The sequence below is a fragment of the Bos grunniens genome, chromosome 3 (genome assembly GCF_055505025.1).
Source record: "Bos grunniens cultivar Pamir isolate PY7600 chromosome 3, Bosgru_T2T1.0, whole genome shotgun sequence".
NCBI classification, from domain to species: Eukaryota; Metazoa; Chordata; class Mammalia; order Artiodactyla; family Bovidae; genus Bos; species Bos grunniens.
Genome location: NC_141167.1, coordinates 4,537,988 through 4,556,504, shown reverse-complemented (window position 1 = coordinate 4,556,504; position 18,517 = coordinate 4,537,988). Strand labels below are relative to the sequence as shown.

Below are 18,517 nucleotides of genomic sequence, written 5' to 3'. Positions count from 1 at the left end.
CCAACTGGTTCCATCACAGGTGTCTGTCATCTTAGCTTTACTTCTGAGCACCATGGCCTTTGAGCCTATATATATATATATATACATCTCCACTCCAGCACTCTTGCCTGGAAAATCCCATGGACGGAGGACCCTGGTGGGCCGCAGTCCATGGGGTCGCTAAGAGTCAGACACGACTGAGGGACTTCACTTTCACTTTTCACTTTCATGCATTGGAGAAGGAAATAGCAACCCACTCCAGTGTTCTTGCCTGGAGAATCCCAGGGACGGGGGAGCCTAGTGGACTGCCGTCTATGGAGTCGCACAGAGTCGGACACGACTGAAGCGACTTAGCAGCAGCAGCATATGTGTGTGTGTGTGTATATATATATATATACACATATATTTTTTTTTAGAAGATACAACAAAAGAGCAATAGCCAACACCCAGTCTCACCTGGAGGCGGGTAGCGCGTGCTGGCCAGGAGCTGCTGTATCTGCCCGGCAGTCAGGGTGGTGAGCGGTGTCAGCAGTTTCTGCTCCAGGCTGGGGAGCTCCCGGAAGGTGTTCACTGAGAACACGTACTCGGGGCTCAGCGAGATCTTCACCAGCTCTTCCTGGTCCACGTTCCTGGCGATCGTGAGTGGCGCCACGCCAAACTGCTTGAGCTCTATGGCCGAGTCCTCCACCTCATCATCCGACTTCCCGGAGGAAATGAGGACCAGGAACTGAGGGACACCCTCCTCAATCCGGCTCCCCAGGGGCCTCTTGAAGATGTTCCTGGCCACGTACTCCAGGGCACCCCCAACGTTGACCTGCCTCCCGCCTTTGGGCCGCAGCCGCCGCACGGCGTTCTGCACCTCGTCCTTGCTGGAGTGGACGTTCAACAGGAACTCCACCCTGGGGTCATCGCTGAACTGGATGACTGCCACCCGGGTCGTGTCGAAGCCCACATCCAGGTAGTCGACCAGCCTCTCGATGAGCGTTCGGATGTACTGGAACTCAGGGCCAGCACTCTGGGACCCATCGATGAGAAAGACCACGTCCCTCTTGCCGCTGACCACTGTGAATCAAATGTTATCGTAGGGCTTCAACTCCACTGGCACCAGAGCCTTTGTGTCGAATGAACCGCCTCCCAGTTTGTCACAGAATTGCCACCTGGCAGGCGAGGCGTCCTAATTCAGACTATTCAAGTTAAAACACCAGTCCCAGGAGAGGATCCTGGGGAATTCAGTGATGAAGAGAAGAAGAGGAAGAGAGAAGAGGAAGAACCAGCAGAGGATAAGGAAGAATGACTCTGCAGGAGGAAGAACCTAGACACACAAGAGCCGAATCTGGACCGAGGGAGCATGGCATTCTAGGAGGGAGGGGGTCACCGCTGTGACAGATGGCACTCATGGGTCAAGCGTAACAGCACCCAACACTGACCACTGGGATTTGCCAGATGGAGGGACTTTGCCCAGCACACTTTCTGTGGAGCAGAGAGAGCTAACAACAGGCTAGGGTAAGTTCAGAGAGAACTATAGGCAGTGAAGATGATGCTTATAAAGGAGACCAGGGTGGGATGATTTGAGAGAATAATACTGAAACATGTATATTACCATATGTGAACTAGATCGCCAGTCCAAGTTCGATGCATGAAACAGGGCACTCAAAGCCGGTGCATGGGGACAACCCAGCGGGATGGGATGGGAGGGAGGTGGGAGGGGGGTTCAGGACGGAGAACTCATGTACACCCGTGGCTGATTCATGTCAGTGTATGGCAAAAACCACACAGTATTGTATAAATTATACAATTTAATTAAAAGAAGTAAATTAATTTTTTTTAATTAAAAAAAAAAAGGAGACCGGGACCCTCCTGAAGGGGAGAGCAGGGCATCCAGGGGGTTTTTACGAGAGAAGAAAAGGCACTGCGTACATATCATGAAAGGATCTATGCAGTACATCGGAGAATCAATGATGCAGGAGACAGGAGAATTGCAGGAGGCACTCTTGAATAGGGAGGAGGCAAACTGTTAGAGGAAGCAGAGATGTTCTTTGATTTTACTTATACTTTCTCAGTGAAATGGAAATCAAGATCACCAGCTCAGAGTTAACTGAAGAGGGAAAGGTGTAGATGAAGCAGAATGAGGAAAAGGTAGAAAATAGTTATCCTGAAGAGGGGGAAAGCAAACGGACCAGGAGCCACACTGCTGTAGAAACGTGCTTATGTTTAAAGAAGCTGCCACACGCGATACCAGCATTTCCAAAGTGCCTTCCTGGGAGCGCCACTGCCTCAAATGCACCACAAAAAAGGTGGTGGGTGGGGTGGGGGATAAAGTCGGAATTTGGAGTTGACATATACGCACCACTATATTTAAAAAAATAACCAACAAGAACCTACTATAGAGCACACAGAACTCTACTCAGTAGGCTGTGATAACCTAAATGGGAAAAGGATTTTAAAAAGAACAGATATATGTATATGTATGACTGAATCACTCCGCAGTACATCTGAAGCAAACACAACATTGTAAATCAATGGTATTCCAATATAAAATAAAAACTAAAAAAAGAGAGAGATTCCTGCAGCCAAACAAGTTTTGGAAAGTGCTCCCCTATTGTATGGGGGACACATAAAACACTTCAACTAGGGAACAGCCAACAAAACCCTCACTGCATTTATCCCACAGCTTCCCCCAATTTATTGGATGGTGAGCCCTGTAGAACATTCCAAGGAAGGCTCACAGGGAGTGCTGTTCTGCATGGACACCAGCGAGGGGACGCTGCCCCCTCTCTCACCCGCCCTAATGGTTTCCTGCATCTACTTTTCTCTCGATTGCTTTCACTCTTGCCTCCCCGCCTGCTGACCCCAGCCTCCCCATCCCTGGATGCAGATGCTGTTGTGAGGCATGTGAACCACGCAGGGGTGACGTTGTGTGTGCCTGTTCTCCACTGTGCCCTCCCAACCCGAGGCCCCAGGGAGAGGAGCTCCTCTGTGGGCCTTCTTGGAAGGGTGGGCCTATCTAAGCCCCCTTTCTTCTGCATCAAGCCTGGGGAAGCGGAACAGGAAGTAGAATAAGCCGAGGTCAGAAGAGCCAGGCGGCCCTCCTGCCAGTTCAGACACTCCCTTCTCTGCGCTGAGCAAATTCAAATGCCATCTTCACACTTGGGCTCTGAGAATACCAACATTTCAGAAACGGTGCCCAAGCTTGACAGAGGCAACTGGGATGATCACCTTCCCTGACCATCGGAGGCTGCCAGCTGAACCCCCAAGGGTAACGAGGACCCGGCATTGCATGGGAGTTTTATCAACTAGATGGCCCCTCTCTTCAGTTATCAGCACAGAAGCCTTCATGCAGAGTTAGGGGTCTGAACTGTAAACCAAGCCCACTTCTCTTTTGAGACTTAAATTTGGCTAAAAACACGACTCTCGGCCTCTCCCCAAGTCGTTTCTGGCCACCAAGGCCAAGCGGCTCCTAATTCTTCATGTAAGCCTAGTTTCCACACCCCATGGAGGAGGAAACAAAACTGAGAGGCCTTTGTAACCCGCAGTCCCAATAGCCCCAGATATTTTAAGGAAGGAAGTGCCAGAGAATTGGCTCCTTACCCGGAGTCGTCAAGGGGGTGACAGACGCCTGCAGCCTGCTCAGTTCCTCGCGGCTGAGCTGGGTCACTCTCTCCGAGATGACCTGTTGGATGGTCCCCAGCTGCCGGAAGGTGGGGATGACCACGGCGAAGTCCGGGATGAAGGAGAGGGTCTGCATCTCGGTGATGTCAGCGTTCCCAATGCCGATGCCGATGGGCACGGCCCCTCCCCTCCTCAGGACCACAGAGGGGCCCCTCACGTCATCCCCAGACCTGTCGGCCGTGAGGACAATCAGGAGCTGGGGGACACCTTCTGCTATGCGGCTCCCAGCGGAGCCCACCAGGATGTTCCTCAGGACGAACTCCAGGGCAGCTCCTGTGTTGGGGGCTGGCCCGCCCAGCAGGGTCAGCCCACGGATGGCTCCGACTACACTCTGCTGGTCCATGTAGGAATTCAGGTAGAACTCGGGTCTGGTCCGGTCGCTGTACTGCACCACGGCCACGCGCACCCGGTCTGGTCCCACGTCCAGGCTCTCCACCACTCTCTGGACGAACTCCTTCAGCAGTGGGAAGCCGCTCCTGACACCCTCGGAGCCATCAATCAGGAACACCACATCCTTTTCAACTGAAACTACAAGGAAGACCGCCTCTGTGACTCAAGGCAGAAAAGGGACAATTTCATACCAACCGTGGTACGCTGAGTAACAGCCCCCAAAGATATCCAACTCTGAATCCCTGGCATTTGTACAGAAGAAAATGTTCAGGGGTGGTTAAATTAAGGATCAGGGGCATGGGGATATGTACTGGATTATACAGGTGGATCCACTGTAATCAACCGCATGTCCTCTAAAAGGCAGAGAAGAGGATTAGAGTCAGAGAGAGAAGATGTAAGGAAGGAAGCAGAGGTCAGAGACAAGACAGGATGCTACCCTGCTGGCTCTGCAGATGGAGGGGAAGAGGCTGTGGGTCACAGAATGCAGGTGGCCTCTAGACCCCAGAAAAAGGGTTATCAGCCAGGACCTCCAAAAGGAAGGTTGACATCTTGATTTTAGCCCAATAAAATGGGCTTTGGATTTCTGACCTCTAAAACTTAAGATAGTAAAATCATTCTGTTTCAAGCCATTGAATTTGTCATTTAAGTCAAATTTGGTGGCTTTAAATTCTAAAGGAAATCAACTCAATAAACATTGAAAGGACTGATGATGAAGCTGAAGCTTCAATACTTTGGCCACCTGATGCAAAGATCCAACTCATTAGAAAAGACCCTGATGCTGGGAAAGATTGAGGGCAGGAGGAGAAGGGGACGACAGAGGATGAGATGGTTGGATGGCATCACCGACTCAATGAACATGAGTTTGAGTAAGCTCCAGGAGATGGTGAAGGACAGGGGAGCCTGGCCTGCTGCAGTTCATGGAGTGACAAAGAGTCAGACATGACTGAGCAACTTAACAACAACAACAAAAATCACAATAATTTTTTAAAGCAGCATAGGAAATTATTAATAATAAAAATATCAAAACTTATTTTAGAATTTTTGTATGTTTGAACAGTATCGTTAACATTCAAAGCTGTACTCAAGAAGAAATGTTGAGGGGCGGGGAGAGACATGGGTTGGCAGAGTCTGCATAACCATCACACCTTATAGATGAGAGATTTCAAATGAGTTGCTGCAAGTCACAGCAGGTCAAGGGAGGGAAATGTAACCCAGATGTCCAGTTAACAACCCAAAACCAACAGTAAATGTGCCCAATCATCATTGAAGAGAGGCTCTAGGTTCTGCATTTTCAAATCAAAGGGATTATATGTGAAATTAATTACGCTTGTTACTACGTTTTTATCACCCAGTGGAAAGTGGTTAAACATGAAGTCATGGTAACGAAGATTAGTACTCAGAAACTTTAATATAGCATTTATAATGGGAATGCGCCTGCCTCAATTCATGCTTTCTATTTCTAATGAAACTAGAGAATGAATTATAACAGTGATCTCCACTTAAGATATTTGGGAAATATGTGAAGAAGAAGACTCTTAGTTCTAATGGAACCATGTTACATGCCTTTTATTATGCATATAATAAAAGTATTGGTTTTGGGAAAATAAATATTTTTCATCATTGATATGTCTAAATCTTTATAATGCATATTAGGATGAAACAGTCTAACGTCCTTAAAAGTGATCACCCTGATTCTTCTGTTTTTCCCTAGAGAGAAGTTAGAGAGCCAACTTGGGAACAAAAAGTCATATTTCATTGCAAGGAAATCAAACAAGTCAATGCTAAAGGAAATCAACCCTGAATATCCATTGGAAGGACTGATGCTGAAACTCCAATACTTTGGCCACCTGATGTGAAAAGATGACTCATTGGTAAGGACCCTGGTTCTGGGAAAGATTGAAGGCAGAAGGAGAAGGGGGTGAAAGAGGATGAGATGGTTGGATGGCTTCACTGACCCAATGGACATGAATCTGAGCAAATACCAGGATAGTGAAGGACAGAGAAGCCTGGCGTGCTGCAGTCCCATGGGGTCACAAACAGTTGGACATGACTTAGGGACTGAACAAAGAACAACTGCAAAAGTTATTGACCTTTCTTGGAAACCAAGGAGGGCTTCTACCTGCAGACCTGGAGCCAGCAGCCTAGAGTCAGCTCATGCTGGGGAGAGCTGGACTGCAGAAGCAACCAGATGTCTTGTGCCTTACCTGGTGCCGGTGCCCCATTTTGCACTGATTTTAAGAGGTTCACAATCTGTGGTTGCAGGTCTCCAATCTTAGGAAGGGACTCCGCAACCAAAATAAAGGCTGGGGATGGTACGATCAGCTCCAACTCAGCAGGGTCCGCGTTTTTCGCCTGGAGGATGAAGGGCACCACCCCGCTCTGCTTCAGGTTGAGTGCGGGTGTATCCACCCGGTCCGATGACTTTCCCGCCACCAGCAGCACCAGGAACTGAAGCACTCCATCCTCAATCCGGCTTCCAGCGGACTTCACAAAGATGTACCTCTGTGCGTAATCCAAGGCGTAGCCCAGGTTGAGGGCTTTGCCCGTCTTGAGCTTCATCCTCTTCACGAGATTCAGGATCTCAGGCTTATTCTGGTGCTGGTCAAAACGGGACTCCACCTTGACGTCATCACTGTACTGAGCCACTGCAACCCGGGTCCCCTCAGGTTTCACATCCAGCTCATCGATGACCTTGTAGAGAAAGTCACGGGCGGCAGTGAACTGGCCCATGAGGTTGGCTGAGCCGTCGAAAAGGAACAGGATGTCTCGCTTGCTCTCTGCAACAAAAGTGGGTCGTGGGGCACAGTGAGGGACAAAAACACAATAGGCTCCAAACCGACTTCAGCCCAGCACTGCCAGCTTTCAGTCATGGGAATTCAGGCAATTCACCTGATGCTCACTGTACCAGCAAGGGAAGAGAAAACCCACACCAGCTGTCATTCAAATGCCCCCTCTCAAAGCAGTGCATCTGTGCACAGGGCTGGGACCACTGGACCGTTTGCCCAATCTAGTGCCCTGCTTCCTCAACGCTGCAAGCCAGAGAAAGGCCTCGGGGGTCTGTTCTAGCATCAGTGCCAATCATTCTGGGAGAACAGATGGTGTTTTCAAATTGTTACCAACTTCTGAAAACATGGTACTTATCATCCTTGTGCTTAAAAATCAATTCTGTCTCTAGTGACAAAGGCTGCTATGGGTTATCCACCCAAGTGTAACTGACACATAATCAGGTGTCATCAATGCTCTATTTGGATTCTCTTTCCATTAAATTTGAGGTTATGGGTTAGAACCCAAGATAGTGTCTATCACGACTCTGTGGATAAGGATCTCTGTCAGTGACTTCCAGTCTGCTGTGGTCAGACTACAGAAAACCCAGCAGCAGCCAGTCAGGGGCTACAATGTGTCACGTGAATATTATTTTCTGTTCAAACCACTCTTAGAACTATTTTGATTAGGCTTCAGTGGGCTCTATCTAGCTACCCATCTGCGTGATATCAGCAACTGGTGTAAGTAAGGGTCCATAACTCATCATCTTACTAATTTGCCACCATAATCATCATCACCTAGGCTGCCTTTGGAAACCACTTTACCATCACAAAAAGACACAGCCTTTGTTGGGTTTATGACAAAAATTTTTCTAGATACAGCAGATTTGGAATATAAAAACATCCTATCAAGAAAATCAATTCCACTTTTAAATGTTCCCAATGTATACTCATGTATAAAAGGGGATCCAGCTTTCTCTCTCTGTTTTTCTCCCATTTCCATCCGGATTTGCACGCCAGTATCTTCAGAGACGTTGGGGCAAAAAAAATAAATAAGTAAGTAAAAGCTTCTGAATCCAGGGTGGGATAACCTGGGTAGAACATAAACTGGATTTTCTAGACGTTCAAGGACAAACACCCTTTAGACAGAGGACCTAAGCTTGCTGGTACAGTGTCTTGAGCCTCCCTTCAAAAATCCATGAACCAAAGGGACCCCATCATCTCTGCACAGCTCGTCGCCAGCCTCTGGAGTTCAGCCCGGGCCACCTGCCCACCAAAGAGGTGTCTGGGGGTAGGGGAGAGGGAGCCCCGAGCAATCGCAGAGCTTTACCTGGCTGGGCAAGAGGCACCTCCTCCACACCTCCGCTAACATAAGTGGTTAGGGGCTGAATCAGCTGTTGAGGCAAAGCTGGCAAGGAGCTGAAATCATCCATGAGATACACCAGGCCCGGGTTAAAAGCAATCTCCTCAAGCTCCGCCCTATCGGCCTGGCTAGTGCCCACACAAAAGGTCAGGATGCCCGCGCGCGCCAGGGCGTTGGCGGCTTGCAAATACGAGTCCTCAGACTGCCCGGCCGTGAGCAGGAGTAGCAGCTGCGGCACGTGGTCCTGGATCCTGCTGCCGCCAGCTTCGGTGAAGTGGTTGGCATGCACATAGCTCAGGGCCGCGCCCGTGTTCAGGACCGACCCCCCCTGGAGCTGCATCTGCCTCAGGTGAGCTAGCAACTCTGACTTGGTCGGGTAGGTGTTTAGGGAGAACTCCGTCACCGGAGTGTCACTAAATTGCACTAGACCGACCCGAATGTGGTCGCTTCCAACATCAAGGCTGTTAACTAGGTTCATGACAAAGTCCCGCACATAAGGGAAATTGGTCTCTCCGACGTTGGACGATCCATCCAAAAGAAAGATGATATCCCTTTTGTTTACGCGAACTGCAGTGGAGCACAGAAAACACAGTGAGACACACACAACCGCAGAGGGCTTCCTCATGTGTGCCCACATGGGCACACATGCCAACACGTAGAATACAGAGAACACCAGTGAGGCCAAGCACGTCCATCTCATAAAATATGGCAGAAGGCTGCATATTTTCCTCCAGTGGGGGCTGGTGATCGTGAGGGGTACTGATAGCCGAGGTTACGAAACCCAAGTGGGTCACAGAGTGATACAGTGCCCAAGCTAGAACGTTTGCAACCAACCACAGTGATCAGAGTCCTTGAAACGGAGCGTTCCTTCTGCGGAAATGAAAGCTACAAGGGTGCTGTGTCTTTCAGCATCGGTCAGTTTACAGCCACAGACAGAGACAGGTTTACCTGGGCGAGACTGGGTCCCCCAAGGATTCCCCCTACACATCTACACAGAGATTTTCACTTACAGACAGATTAGAAGTGTTAGCCCACGTTAACCTGAGAACACGAGTTCCCTAAGGCTAAAAAAAAAAAAAGGCAATAAAATTAGGTTGCTCTCATCTTGAAACATTCCTAGGAAGGTACATTTTTCATTCTCTACTGAGACTCCTCTACGGGGAGTCGTGGCCTTGCCAGGCAATAATCCAGCAAGTGCCCATGAAGATTCCTCCTGAGTGAGATCACGGGATGACTGAAACACATTAAAATGCAAAGAAACTCTTTGCTATGCTTGGCCGAGGCGGCCTTCATGAAGAATAAAAGTGAAAGTCGCTCAGTCATGTCCGACTCTTTGCGACCCCATGGATTATACAGTCCAGGGAATTCTCCTGACACTGGAGTGGGTAGCCTTTCCCTTCTCTGGGGGATCTTCCCAACCCAGGGATGAAACCTAGGTCTTCCACATTGCAGGCGGATTCTTTACCAACTGAGCTATCAGGGAAGCCTGAAGAATCAAAAGTATTTCTCAAATCAGAGTGTTTTCCCCAACACAAGCCACTGGAAAAAAAAAATTATTTCCCATCTCTTCCCTGATGTTTCTCTAAAATTGGGACCTAACAACTACTTTTAGCCTATTTGTTGCATCAAATTGAACTTCAGCTATGAAAGTGTAGATTAGAAGTTTTAAGGAAATGAGAGAGAGAGAGAGGGAGGGAGGCTTTTGGAAGACCAGAGTGCTTAATGAGTGAGCATGCGTTCATGCACCGTGGGTCATGCATCGAACATTCTTCCAGTGGTAAAGGTTGTGAGCCGGGAAAGCTTGTTTCCATGATATCCATCTTCATTAAGGACGGTGAATTGCACTCATTCAATTTGTAAGCTCATATTTCACTATTGTGTCTTTAAAAATAACTGTTCACTGATAACCGTAATAAAGGAGGGGTTTGGAGAACCACTTGCTTTTTATCTGCATACTCATCCCCTTACTGTGTTCCCCATTGAAGGAATTCCTTCAAGAGAGGAAAGGGCGAATGCTCTACAACTGGTCAGCTTCAGACCATTTACAAGTGGACCATCTGCTTGGGAAGGGAGGAGCCAGGCTACAGCTTGGTGGTTGGGAGACGGGGGGCTGGACCAGAGTCACCAGTGCAGACAGAACACTGGGACCTCATGAGGGGTCAGGACTGAGAAGTGAGCGCCTCGGCCAAAAGCTTTGGCCAAAGACAGATGGCCCCTGGTCCTACAGTTTAAGTGACACGTTCTTACTTTATGACAGTTTATGACACACAGTTGTAGCACAGGGCATTTTAAGTCCTGTCTTTGTCAAGTCAGGGTATGATGAAACTCAAAGTAGATCTAGTTGGTGACTTCAGTTTCCATCATTTAAGAGTCTGATCTTAGTCTAACACGAAATAAATTTGCTTATTCCCCAAAGGCTCTGCCTGGAGACAACCCTATCACGTGCCTGACTCCCCACCCCCACCCCTTACAGACCACCCTATCACATGTGTATCTCCGCCCTATCGCGTGCCTGTCTCCACCCTATCACGTGTCTGACTCCCCACCCCCACCCTGCAGACCGCCCTATCACGTGTGTGTCTCCCCGGATCGCGTGTCTGGTTCCCCAGCCTCGTACCTTCAGTGGTTCCAGTGAGGGTCCTGAGAGGCCCGAGCAAGCCGGGCAGCACGCCCTGCAAAGGGGCGGGTCGGAACTCGGTGGCAGTGAACACCAGGGAGGAATCGAAAGCGATCTCTTCCAGTTCAGCCTGGTCAGCCACCTTGTTCCCGACGGCGAAGGCCAGGATGCCGCTCCTCTTCAGCTCCTGGGCGGGCTGGCTGACCGCATCTAGGGACTTACCGCCTGTAACCAGCACCAGAAGCTTAGGGACCCCCTCGGCAGCCCGGTAGCCGGCCGCCTCCGTGAACAGGTTGTTCCGAACAAAATCCAGAGCGGAGCCCGTGTACAAGGCTGAGCCATCCAAGGCCTTCATTTTCCGCACGGCGTTTATGACCTCCCTCTTGCTGGGGTAGGTATTGAAATAAAACTCTGGCCTCACTGTGTCTGCATACTGAGCCACTGCCACCTGGATAAGATCCTGTCTGATCTCCAGCCTCTGGATGACCTTGGCAATGAAGTCGCGGATTGCATTGAAGTTGGTCAGTCCCAGTTTGGAAGAGCCATCCACCAGGAAAACTATGTCCCTCTTGTTGACTTCAATGACTGTAGGTAGCAACGTGACAAGGTAAGTGGAATGGCCTGGCCCATCACGTTCAATATGACCCTCTACATAGCTAATTCCACCCAAGGGGAGCTCCAGTTGTTCTTGCCAATGTCAAGTCCATGGGAGCCCCTGAGGGATTTATCCTAACTCACACATGAGTAACAGCCGTGTCCTTCCCAACTGCTGGCAGGTGGGGCTCCCCAACCCCCCTACCTTCTCTTAGTATGCTTTACAAAACAATCGTTCAAAAATCAGTGTAGTTTTATTCACCATGTATTTAGTATGTTGTCACTAAAAAAGGCAGAAAGCTCTTTTCTGCCAGAAATCCATTGCTGGGGCTTTAGAGGCGAGAATGAAGCCATGGCTCAAGTAATTAAAGAAGTGATCCTGTGGCGGATTCATTTTGATATTTGGCAAAACTAATACAATTATGTAAAGTTTAAAAATAAAATAAAATTTAAAAAAAAAAAAAAGAAGTGATCCATTTCTGCTCAGAGGGCCTTGTGTTTCACAACCTTGACTTCATAAACACCTATCATCAAGTACAAAACTCGAAGAGCACCAACACCCTAGTCCCTTCTTTTCTCTGGTCTGTGCCTTGATGTTTGCAGTCAAGGAGAAAAACACTAATTATTCAGCATCATAATCAATGTCAAAAGGAAATAAGTGTCAAAACTAGCAAGTGGCCCAGAAGTATTTTTATTTAAGAGACCTGTGTTGTGAAGTTCCCACATTACGTGTTAAGGTTAGGATAACTCAAAGACAAATCACAAAGCAAAAATGCTTCAACAAGATCACTGCCTCAAAGTGACTATGAACTTGTGTCCACCTGTTGTATCAGCTCTCAGGCAACTTGCCTGAATCTCGGGAACCAAGGCTCGTATCAGACCTCAGCACCTGATCCAGAAACCGGAGCAGGCTTCTGAGACTTGTAAGATGGTAAAGGGTGCCCGCAGAGGCAGGTGTGTCTGCAGCTTCCTGGATGATTATCTGAACGTGAGGAGGCCTCCTTGCTCCATGCAGTCAGGTGGATGGTGTGTAACATCCTAGTTTACTTAACGTTTGACTGCATTGCCATTATTGGTCTAGAGTCTCTTCTTTAAAAGAAACATGTAAAGTACCATATACACAAAGCACCCAGGGATAGGCACATGAGGACCACCGCTTTGGCATTAAGTTGTGGTGTCAGCAGTGTATCCCGAGTCCTCCAACTCTCCGTGGAGGCTGCAGACACGTGAAGCCACATCCCCTGCCTCCTTCCTCTCCCTCTCTCCACAGGTACATAAAAGCCACATTTCAGCTGTGCAGGTAATCACGTGTGTGCCTCTAGACACACGCAGACATTAAGCACACCTGAACACATGCACTGTCACACACGCCCCGTCTATACTGTAGGTGCAGGTGCTGAAACCATAAATGCAGAGCTTCTTGTCCTCACTGAGATGTATGAACATGTGAACAGATGCAGAGAAAGGCAGATGCCTTCATCTGCCAGTCACCGGGCTGACTATATCCCATCTCCTCCCCTCCCCCCTGCTCCAGGAAGGGACTTCCTCTTTCTGCTGTGAGAGTCAGGGCCCCAGCAGCTCTGTCTCCCCTCTTTCACAAGGTTCTGCTGGGGCTTGTGCACAACCCCCTTGTCGAGGTGACCCTGAAGGTCCTGTAGCCAGTCGGCTGTAGCCCTCAGCTCCCTGTTGACTGACATCCAGCAGGACGTCGAGTCCCCTTCTGCCCTCACAAGCCAGGACTGGAAGTGGTCATCTCTCTCTTGCTCCTAAGCAACGTCGCCTCAAATGTCCAGTCCCTGCAGCCCTTCCTTGCTGCTGTCTTCCTCTGCAACCACCTAGGGTGACTCAAGTCTACTCTTGGGCAACTCTTTTCAGTGACTCAGGGACCCCAACCTCCAATAAAGCAGATGCTCCTGTACCCTGAGCTTCACTGAGAAAACAGAAGCCCCTGGAAGACTCAGCCAAGCTGGTGATGCTCACCCCCTAAACCAAAGGTTTCTCTAGGCGCCCAGGCATCAGGGAACTCCAGCCCACCTCCTCTCCACAGTTCTGGGTGGGGCCAGGCTCCCTCTCGCTGCAGGACCGACCACCTCCCCTAGCACCTTATTCCCTCTGCTTCTTTTCTGCTCTGTCCTGCAGTTTCTCTGATCAGTCTTCCTTGGGCACTCTCCTACAGCTCTCTCCCTCCTTCTTTCCAAGACAGCGCCCTTTAATGTCCTCCTCTGGCATACTCTGGGAGTAGTTTTTTCATCTTTTGTGATCTGTCTCCCCATTTCACTGTAATGAACCAGCGGCCACATCAGTCTGGTCCACCAGCACTGGGGTCTCCAACGCTTGGCACGGTGTCTGGCACATACCTGATCGCCAAGAATATTTGTAGAATGTTTACAAATGAATTGCAGAGACTAAAGATGTTTTTGTAAGTGTGGAGTGAGAGTTAGCTAAGGAAAGCTGAGATGAGGGCCTGGATTGCCATGGATAAGAACGAACCTGAAACTTCTTCTGGAAGTGGTCATCTCTCTCTTGCTCCTAAGCAAAGTCACCTTGAATGTCCAGTCCCCGCAGCCCTTCCTTGCTGCTGTCTTCCTCTGCAACCATCTAGGGTGACTCAAGGCTACTCTTGGGCAACTTTGGGCAAACTTTCATCCTTTGTCATCAGTTCAAAAAACTGGAACCCAGAGAGGCTGTGTGGCCTGCCCAGGATCACGCAGCTGGGTAACGTAAGACCCAGTACCAAAGGTCCAGTCTGCTGCAGTGGCACTTCCTGAGCATTTACAAAACCTATGGAAGTTGTTCATTTGTTTCCAAAAGCATGCCAGCTGAGGGAAAACCCTTAACATACTGTATTTCAGTCAGACAGGTGTCTGGAAATATCAAGAGAATTTTCAGGATGTAATTTTGCACCAAATCTTAATTTACCCCACCCAACAATATGCCTAATACCACTGGCAATACAGTCTCTGAGACAGGTGAGGTTACCAGTGGAGGGAGCTGGTGCACCTGAGTCCGTCAGACTTTTACCTGCCACTGCATCAAGAGCCACTGGGTTCTTACTTAAATTTTGAAATATACCTCCCCCCTCCCACATTTGTGAAATGTATTTTGTTACATGACTCCAATCGGACATTTTTGCCAAAGGCCCGCCATCTCAGTGTAGAATCTCTCCATCAACAGAATTCCTCTTCAGTTCAACAAGAGGAGGGGGAAAAAAGTTCCATAAAGACCCCCAAGTGAGAGCTTTGTTATTTCTTACTTCCAGAAGTGCCACTGCTGCTACCCGTCACTAAAGTGACTCTGGGGAGACAGTTCTCAGAAGCCAGCACAGTCTAACAGTCTGACTTTCAGCGCTCAACCCTGTTATCCTGCAGTAACTTTCTCATAATCGCAATGATCCACTGAGATCCATTTTTCAGACGAGTGCAATAGAGTAGATCACTCCTGCGTGTGTGTGCTCAGTCGTGCAGTCGTATTTGACACTTTGCAACCTCATGAACTGTAGCCCGCCAGGCTCCTCTGTCCATGGAATTCTCCATGGAATTCTTGTTTCATTTAAATAAACAAGACTACTGGAGAGGGTTGTCATTTCCTCCTCCCAGGGATCTTTCCCACCCAGGGATTGAACCTGTCTTTCCCCTGTCTCCTGCACTGGACAGATGGATTCTTTACCACTGAGCCACCTGGGAAGCTCTTGATAAGTAGATGGTATAACGATGTCGCCACGGGGTCGCAAAGAGTTGGACACAACTGAGCGACTGAAATGAATGAATGAATGAATGATGGTGTTGAATAACCTCAAAGTAACAGGTTTGTTGAATTAGCCATGAAAGCACACTTTCTTGACAACTTGTGTTCCACCAAGAGCTTTCCATGCACTCACAGATCTTTGGGGGTTTTCTGGAACACGACAACCATCCCAGACACCACATCCAAGAGCTAGCTCATCTAGGAAGGACTGGACCATAGGTACTTACAGGTTCTCCTGAGGCGAATCATTCAGCAAGGCACCAGCCTGACTCCTACAGAACCACACACAGAACACCCACTACCACACAGATGGTGAGAAAAGCATACGTACCTTGGGTGACAATGGTTGGCGGTTGCAAGACAATGTGCCTTTGGGCCACGCCAACAATGTACGGCAGTAATTGTTCCTGGACGTCCCCAAGGCTACGGAATTCCGGGACAGTAAACACCAGGTTGTCATTGGTAGCTATGTGCTGAAGCTCTGCCTTGGAGGCGGCCTGGGCTCCGAGGCCAAACGAGAAAACGCTAGCCTGCTTCAGTGCTACGACCCCATCTCGGATCTCATCACTAGAAGGCCCAGCACTTATGAGGACCAGCACCTGGGGAACCCCTTCCTCTGCTCGGCTGCCCCCCGCCCGGGTGAAGTGATTCTCCACCACAAAATCCAGGGCAAGGCCAACATTGGCCAGCTCTCCACCAATGAACCCCAGGGCCTTCACTGCATCCAGAACCTGAGCCTTGGTGGAGTAGCTGTTCAAGGAGAACATGGTTCTGGGCTCATCGCTATACTGCACCACCCCCACTCGGATCTGCTGAGTTCCAATTGACAGTCTCTCAAGGAGATTTACAAGGAAGTCGAGAATGACTGCGAAATTGACACTTCCGGTGTTGTTTGATCCATCAATAAGGAAAATAATGTCAGCAGAGTCTTGTGCTTTAAAAGAGAGAAATGCAAAAAATGTGAAAGCATTAGAACAAGTGATCACATGCATCGTTCGGTGTTCTGACATGTTTCTTGAGAAACCAATAAGAAACACGAAATATGGACAAACAAACACATGTTGATTAAGGAACGTGAAATTCTCTTTTAGTTCTGCATTCTGAATGGATAAGAGGCAGCTTCTTAACAGAAATGATGGTGTTCAGTAGGGGCATTTATTTAATAGCAAAGTTTCCTCTGCACCATCTTTGTAGTTAAATTTCAAAAGATCATGTTTACTTTTCTGGGAGAAGTCTTGGGTATATTCTGAAATTTTCTACTGAATTTGGAGGGAACCATAGATGCACAGAACTGTGTCTTACCTGACCTACAGGAGAAAATAAAGGACTACAGTAACAAAGGTCGAAAGATGATTTTGAATTTCAGGACATTTCTGTTATAATCCTCAAATGATCGCAAGAATTTTCTTTGTCCAAATAAATCCACAGCACAAAACAGAATCTCAGATTTAGGCTTCGGTGACTCATTGTCCCAGTATGTTAAATACTTGATTCCTCGAGCAACCATTGTTTATGCTTTGCTTTTCTTTAGAAACCAAAATGGCTATGAACCTTCCACTTTGGAAATATGAAAAGAACTACATCCCCAGTTTTTATTCAAAAATATTCGATACGTTTGGGTTAATTTTTTTCTCAAATAATGTTTTCATTGTGTAAAACTCAAATGCAGACCTGGGGTTGGGATGAATGTTTTCTTCATTGATTTTTGCCTTTGCCTCTATATTCAATCACAAAATGCAGAACAATGTTAAGCAGAGTGATATGAAACCAGTCATGACATAATTATCCAACCTTATTTTTATGACACCCTAGACCTAGCATAGACCAAGTGCCTGACAGGACCATGGGGATCTGGGCAACCCAGAGTTAGAATCAGCTCTGGGCTTGGACAAATGGACATAAAAAGGCTGACCGAGACCTCTTTTCTCCTCACGATGGCAAACATGAAACGTCCATTCTGTGACTGAGAATGGGGGTTTCACAGAAGCACTGAGCAAGGAATTGCAATCAATAAACTACCAACCTGGGTGGAATATTTCAAAGCCTCAGCTGGAACGTTTAAATCAGCCTGATTTAAACCACAGGAAAAGCAAAATTATTGTAGCAAGTGTTTTTTTAATAACTTAAGTGTGTGTTAGGAATAGGCAGAGATTTTATGTAAGCATAGACAGTATTTATAGTTTGGATTTTAAGAAGCTATACTTGGAGTATAATTGTATTATATGTAAACTCATTCATTCTGATATTTGTAATGACAGTGAACATTTTATATGTAAAATTAATTCTTCCTGGTACTAACAAAATTCCTTTTATTTCCAAATGGAAACAAAATGCAACTCTTGTCTCATGAGATGTTCTTGTCCAAGCTTTCTGCTTGGGTAAACTGAACCAGGAATGGCTGGAATTAGGATTACTGGAATGAGAACTGGTCTTTTTCTCTGCTTACAGGCATAAAACCCCTAACAACAATTTTGCAGAGGAATTCCTTGCATAGGGAAAGATACTAGTGTGGAAATATCTTGTAAGATCGTATAAGATACTAACTTAGCCTTTGCTAAGAATTCCAGAGCATTTTACTTTTTGGTGGAACCACAAGGTTCCCGAGGGACCTTTGGGAGGATGTGGCTCCAGCAGTGTGAATTACACTGCAGACTATAGTGATGGCTCACTTTGTCCCAGGAGTTCCAGCCTCCACAAACCATACCACAAAATTCCTCAACACTGCCCGGACCTAAGCCAATAACCCTGAGGGACAAAGGAAGATTTACCCCTTAATTACCAAAGCAAGACCTTTTCAGGAAGGACTAACTCTGAGCCTAAGATCAATAGAAGAAAAATGACCCCTAAATTGCAGGATGACTCATTCCTTATTAATACTTCCTTTTTGATTGCAGTTCACAGTAGAATAAATAAGATAAACAAACACTGAGGGAAAACCCTTGAGCGTTGTCTTCTAAAAAGCTGAACAGCAGCAGGTCATAGAAAAATGTTGGATAATTTGTCATCACTGAAAAAACAACGTTGTTCTCTTACGCACGTGATGGGACACACACAGGGCATGCTGTTATCCAGGAGAGCCGAAGCCTCAGACAGACACGCGTTCACGGGTTCTTGTGTACAGCAGGGCACACCAGGGACCAATATTAACTCTAAGAGGAGTCAGATCTCTCTAGCACTTAACATACGAAACTGTCTGGTTTTCTGCTTTTAAGGCTCATGTATTAGTATCACACCCTCAGTGGCATTTTCTATGGAAAAGTTTCGAAACATCCGTGGAAGAATTGAAGGTGCTTTCAACATTGTTGGAAACACTTTTCCTGAGCACACGGGTGTGGACACAATGCCTTCTTTAGCTAGTGGGATGCTCCTTTTTTCAAGAAAAAATACAAAAGATCATAT

The 18,517-nt window shown here is 47.7% G+C and overlaps 1 protein-coding gene across 8 annotated transcripts in view; it reads right to left on the bottom strand.

Moving 5' to 3' along the window:
* Positions 1–18,517, bottom strand: part of COL6A3 (collagen type VI alpha 3 chain) — a 91,168-nt gene that overhangs the window by 50,333 nt on the left and 22,318 nt on the right. For 3 of the 8 annotated variants that reach the window (XM_086376516.1, XM_086376535.1, XM_086376525.1), the window contains exons 4-8: positions 10,781–11,365; positions 8,131–8,730; positions 6,243–6,815; positions 3,568–4,176; positions 436–1,041 (exon numbers count right to left, since the gene is read on the bottom strand). In XM_086376516.1, the coding sequence (XP_086232642.1) occupies positions 436–1,041; positions 3,568–4,176; positions 6,243–6,815; positions 8,131–8,730; positions 10,781–11,365 (2,973 nt within the window). Of the gene's footprint in view, positions 1–435; positions 1,042–3,567; positions 4,177–6,242; positions 6,816–8,130; positions 8,731–10,780; positions 11,366–15,449; positions 16,053–18,517 lie in introns of all 8 variants that reach the window. The other 5 variants (XM_086376499.1, XM_086376562.1, XM_086376543.1 and 2 more) reach the window with 3 other exon arrangements.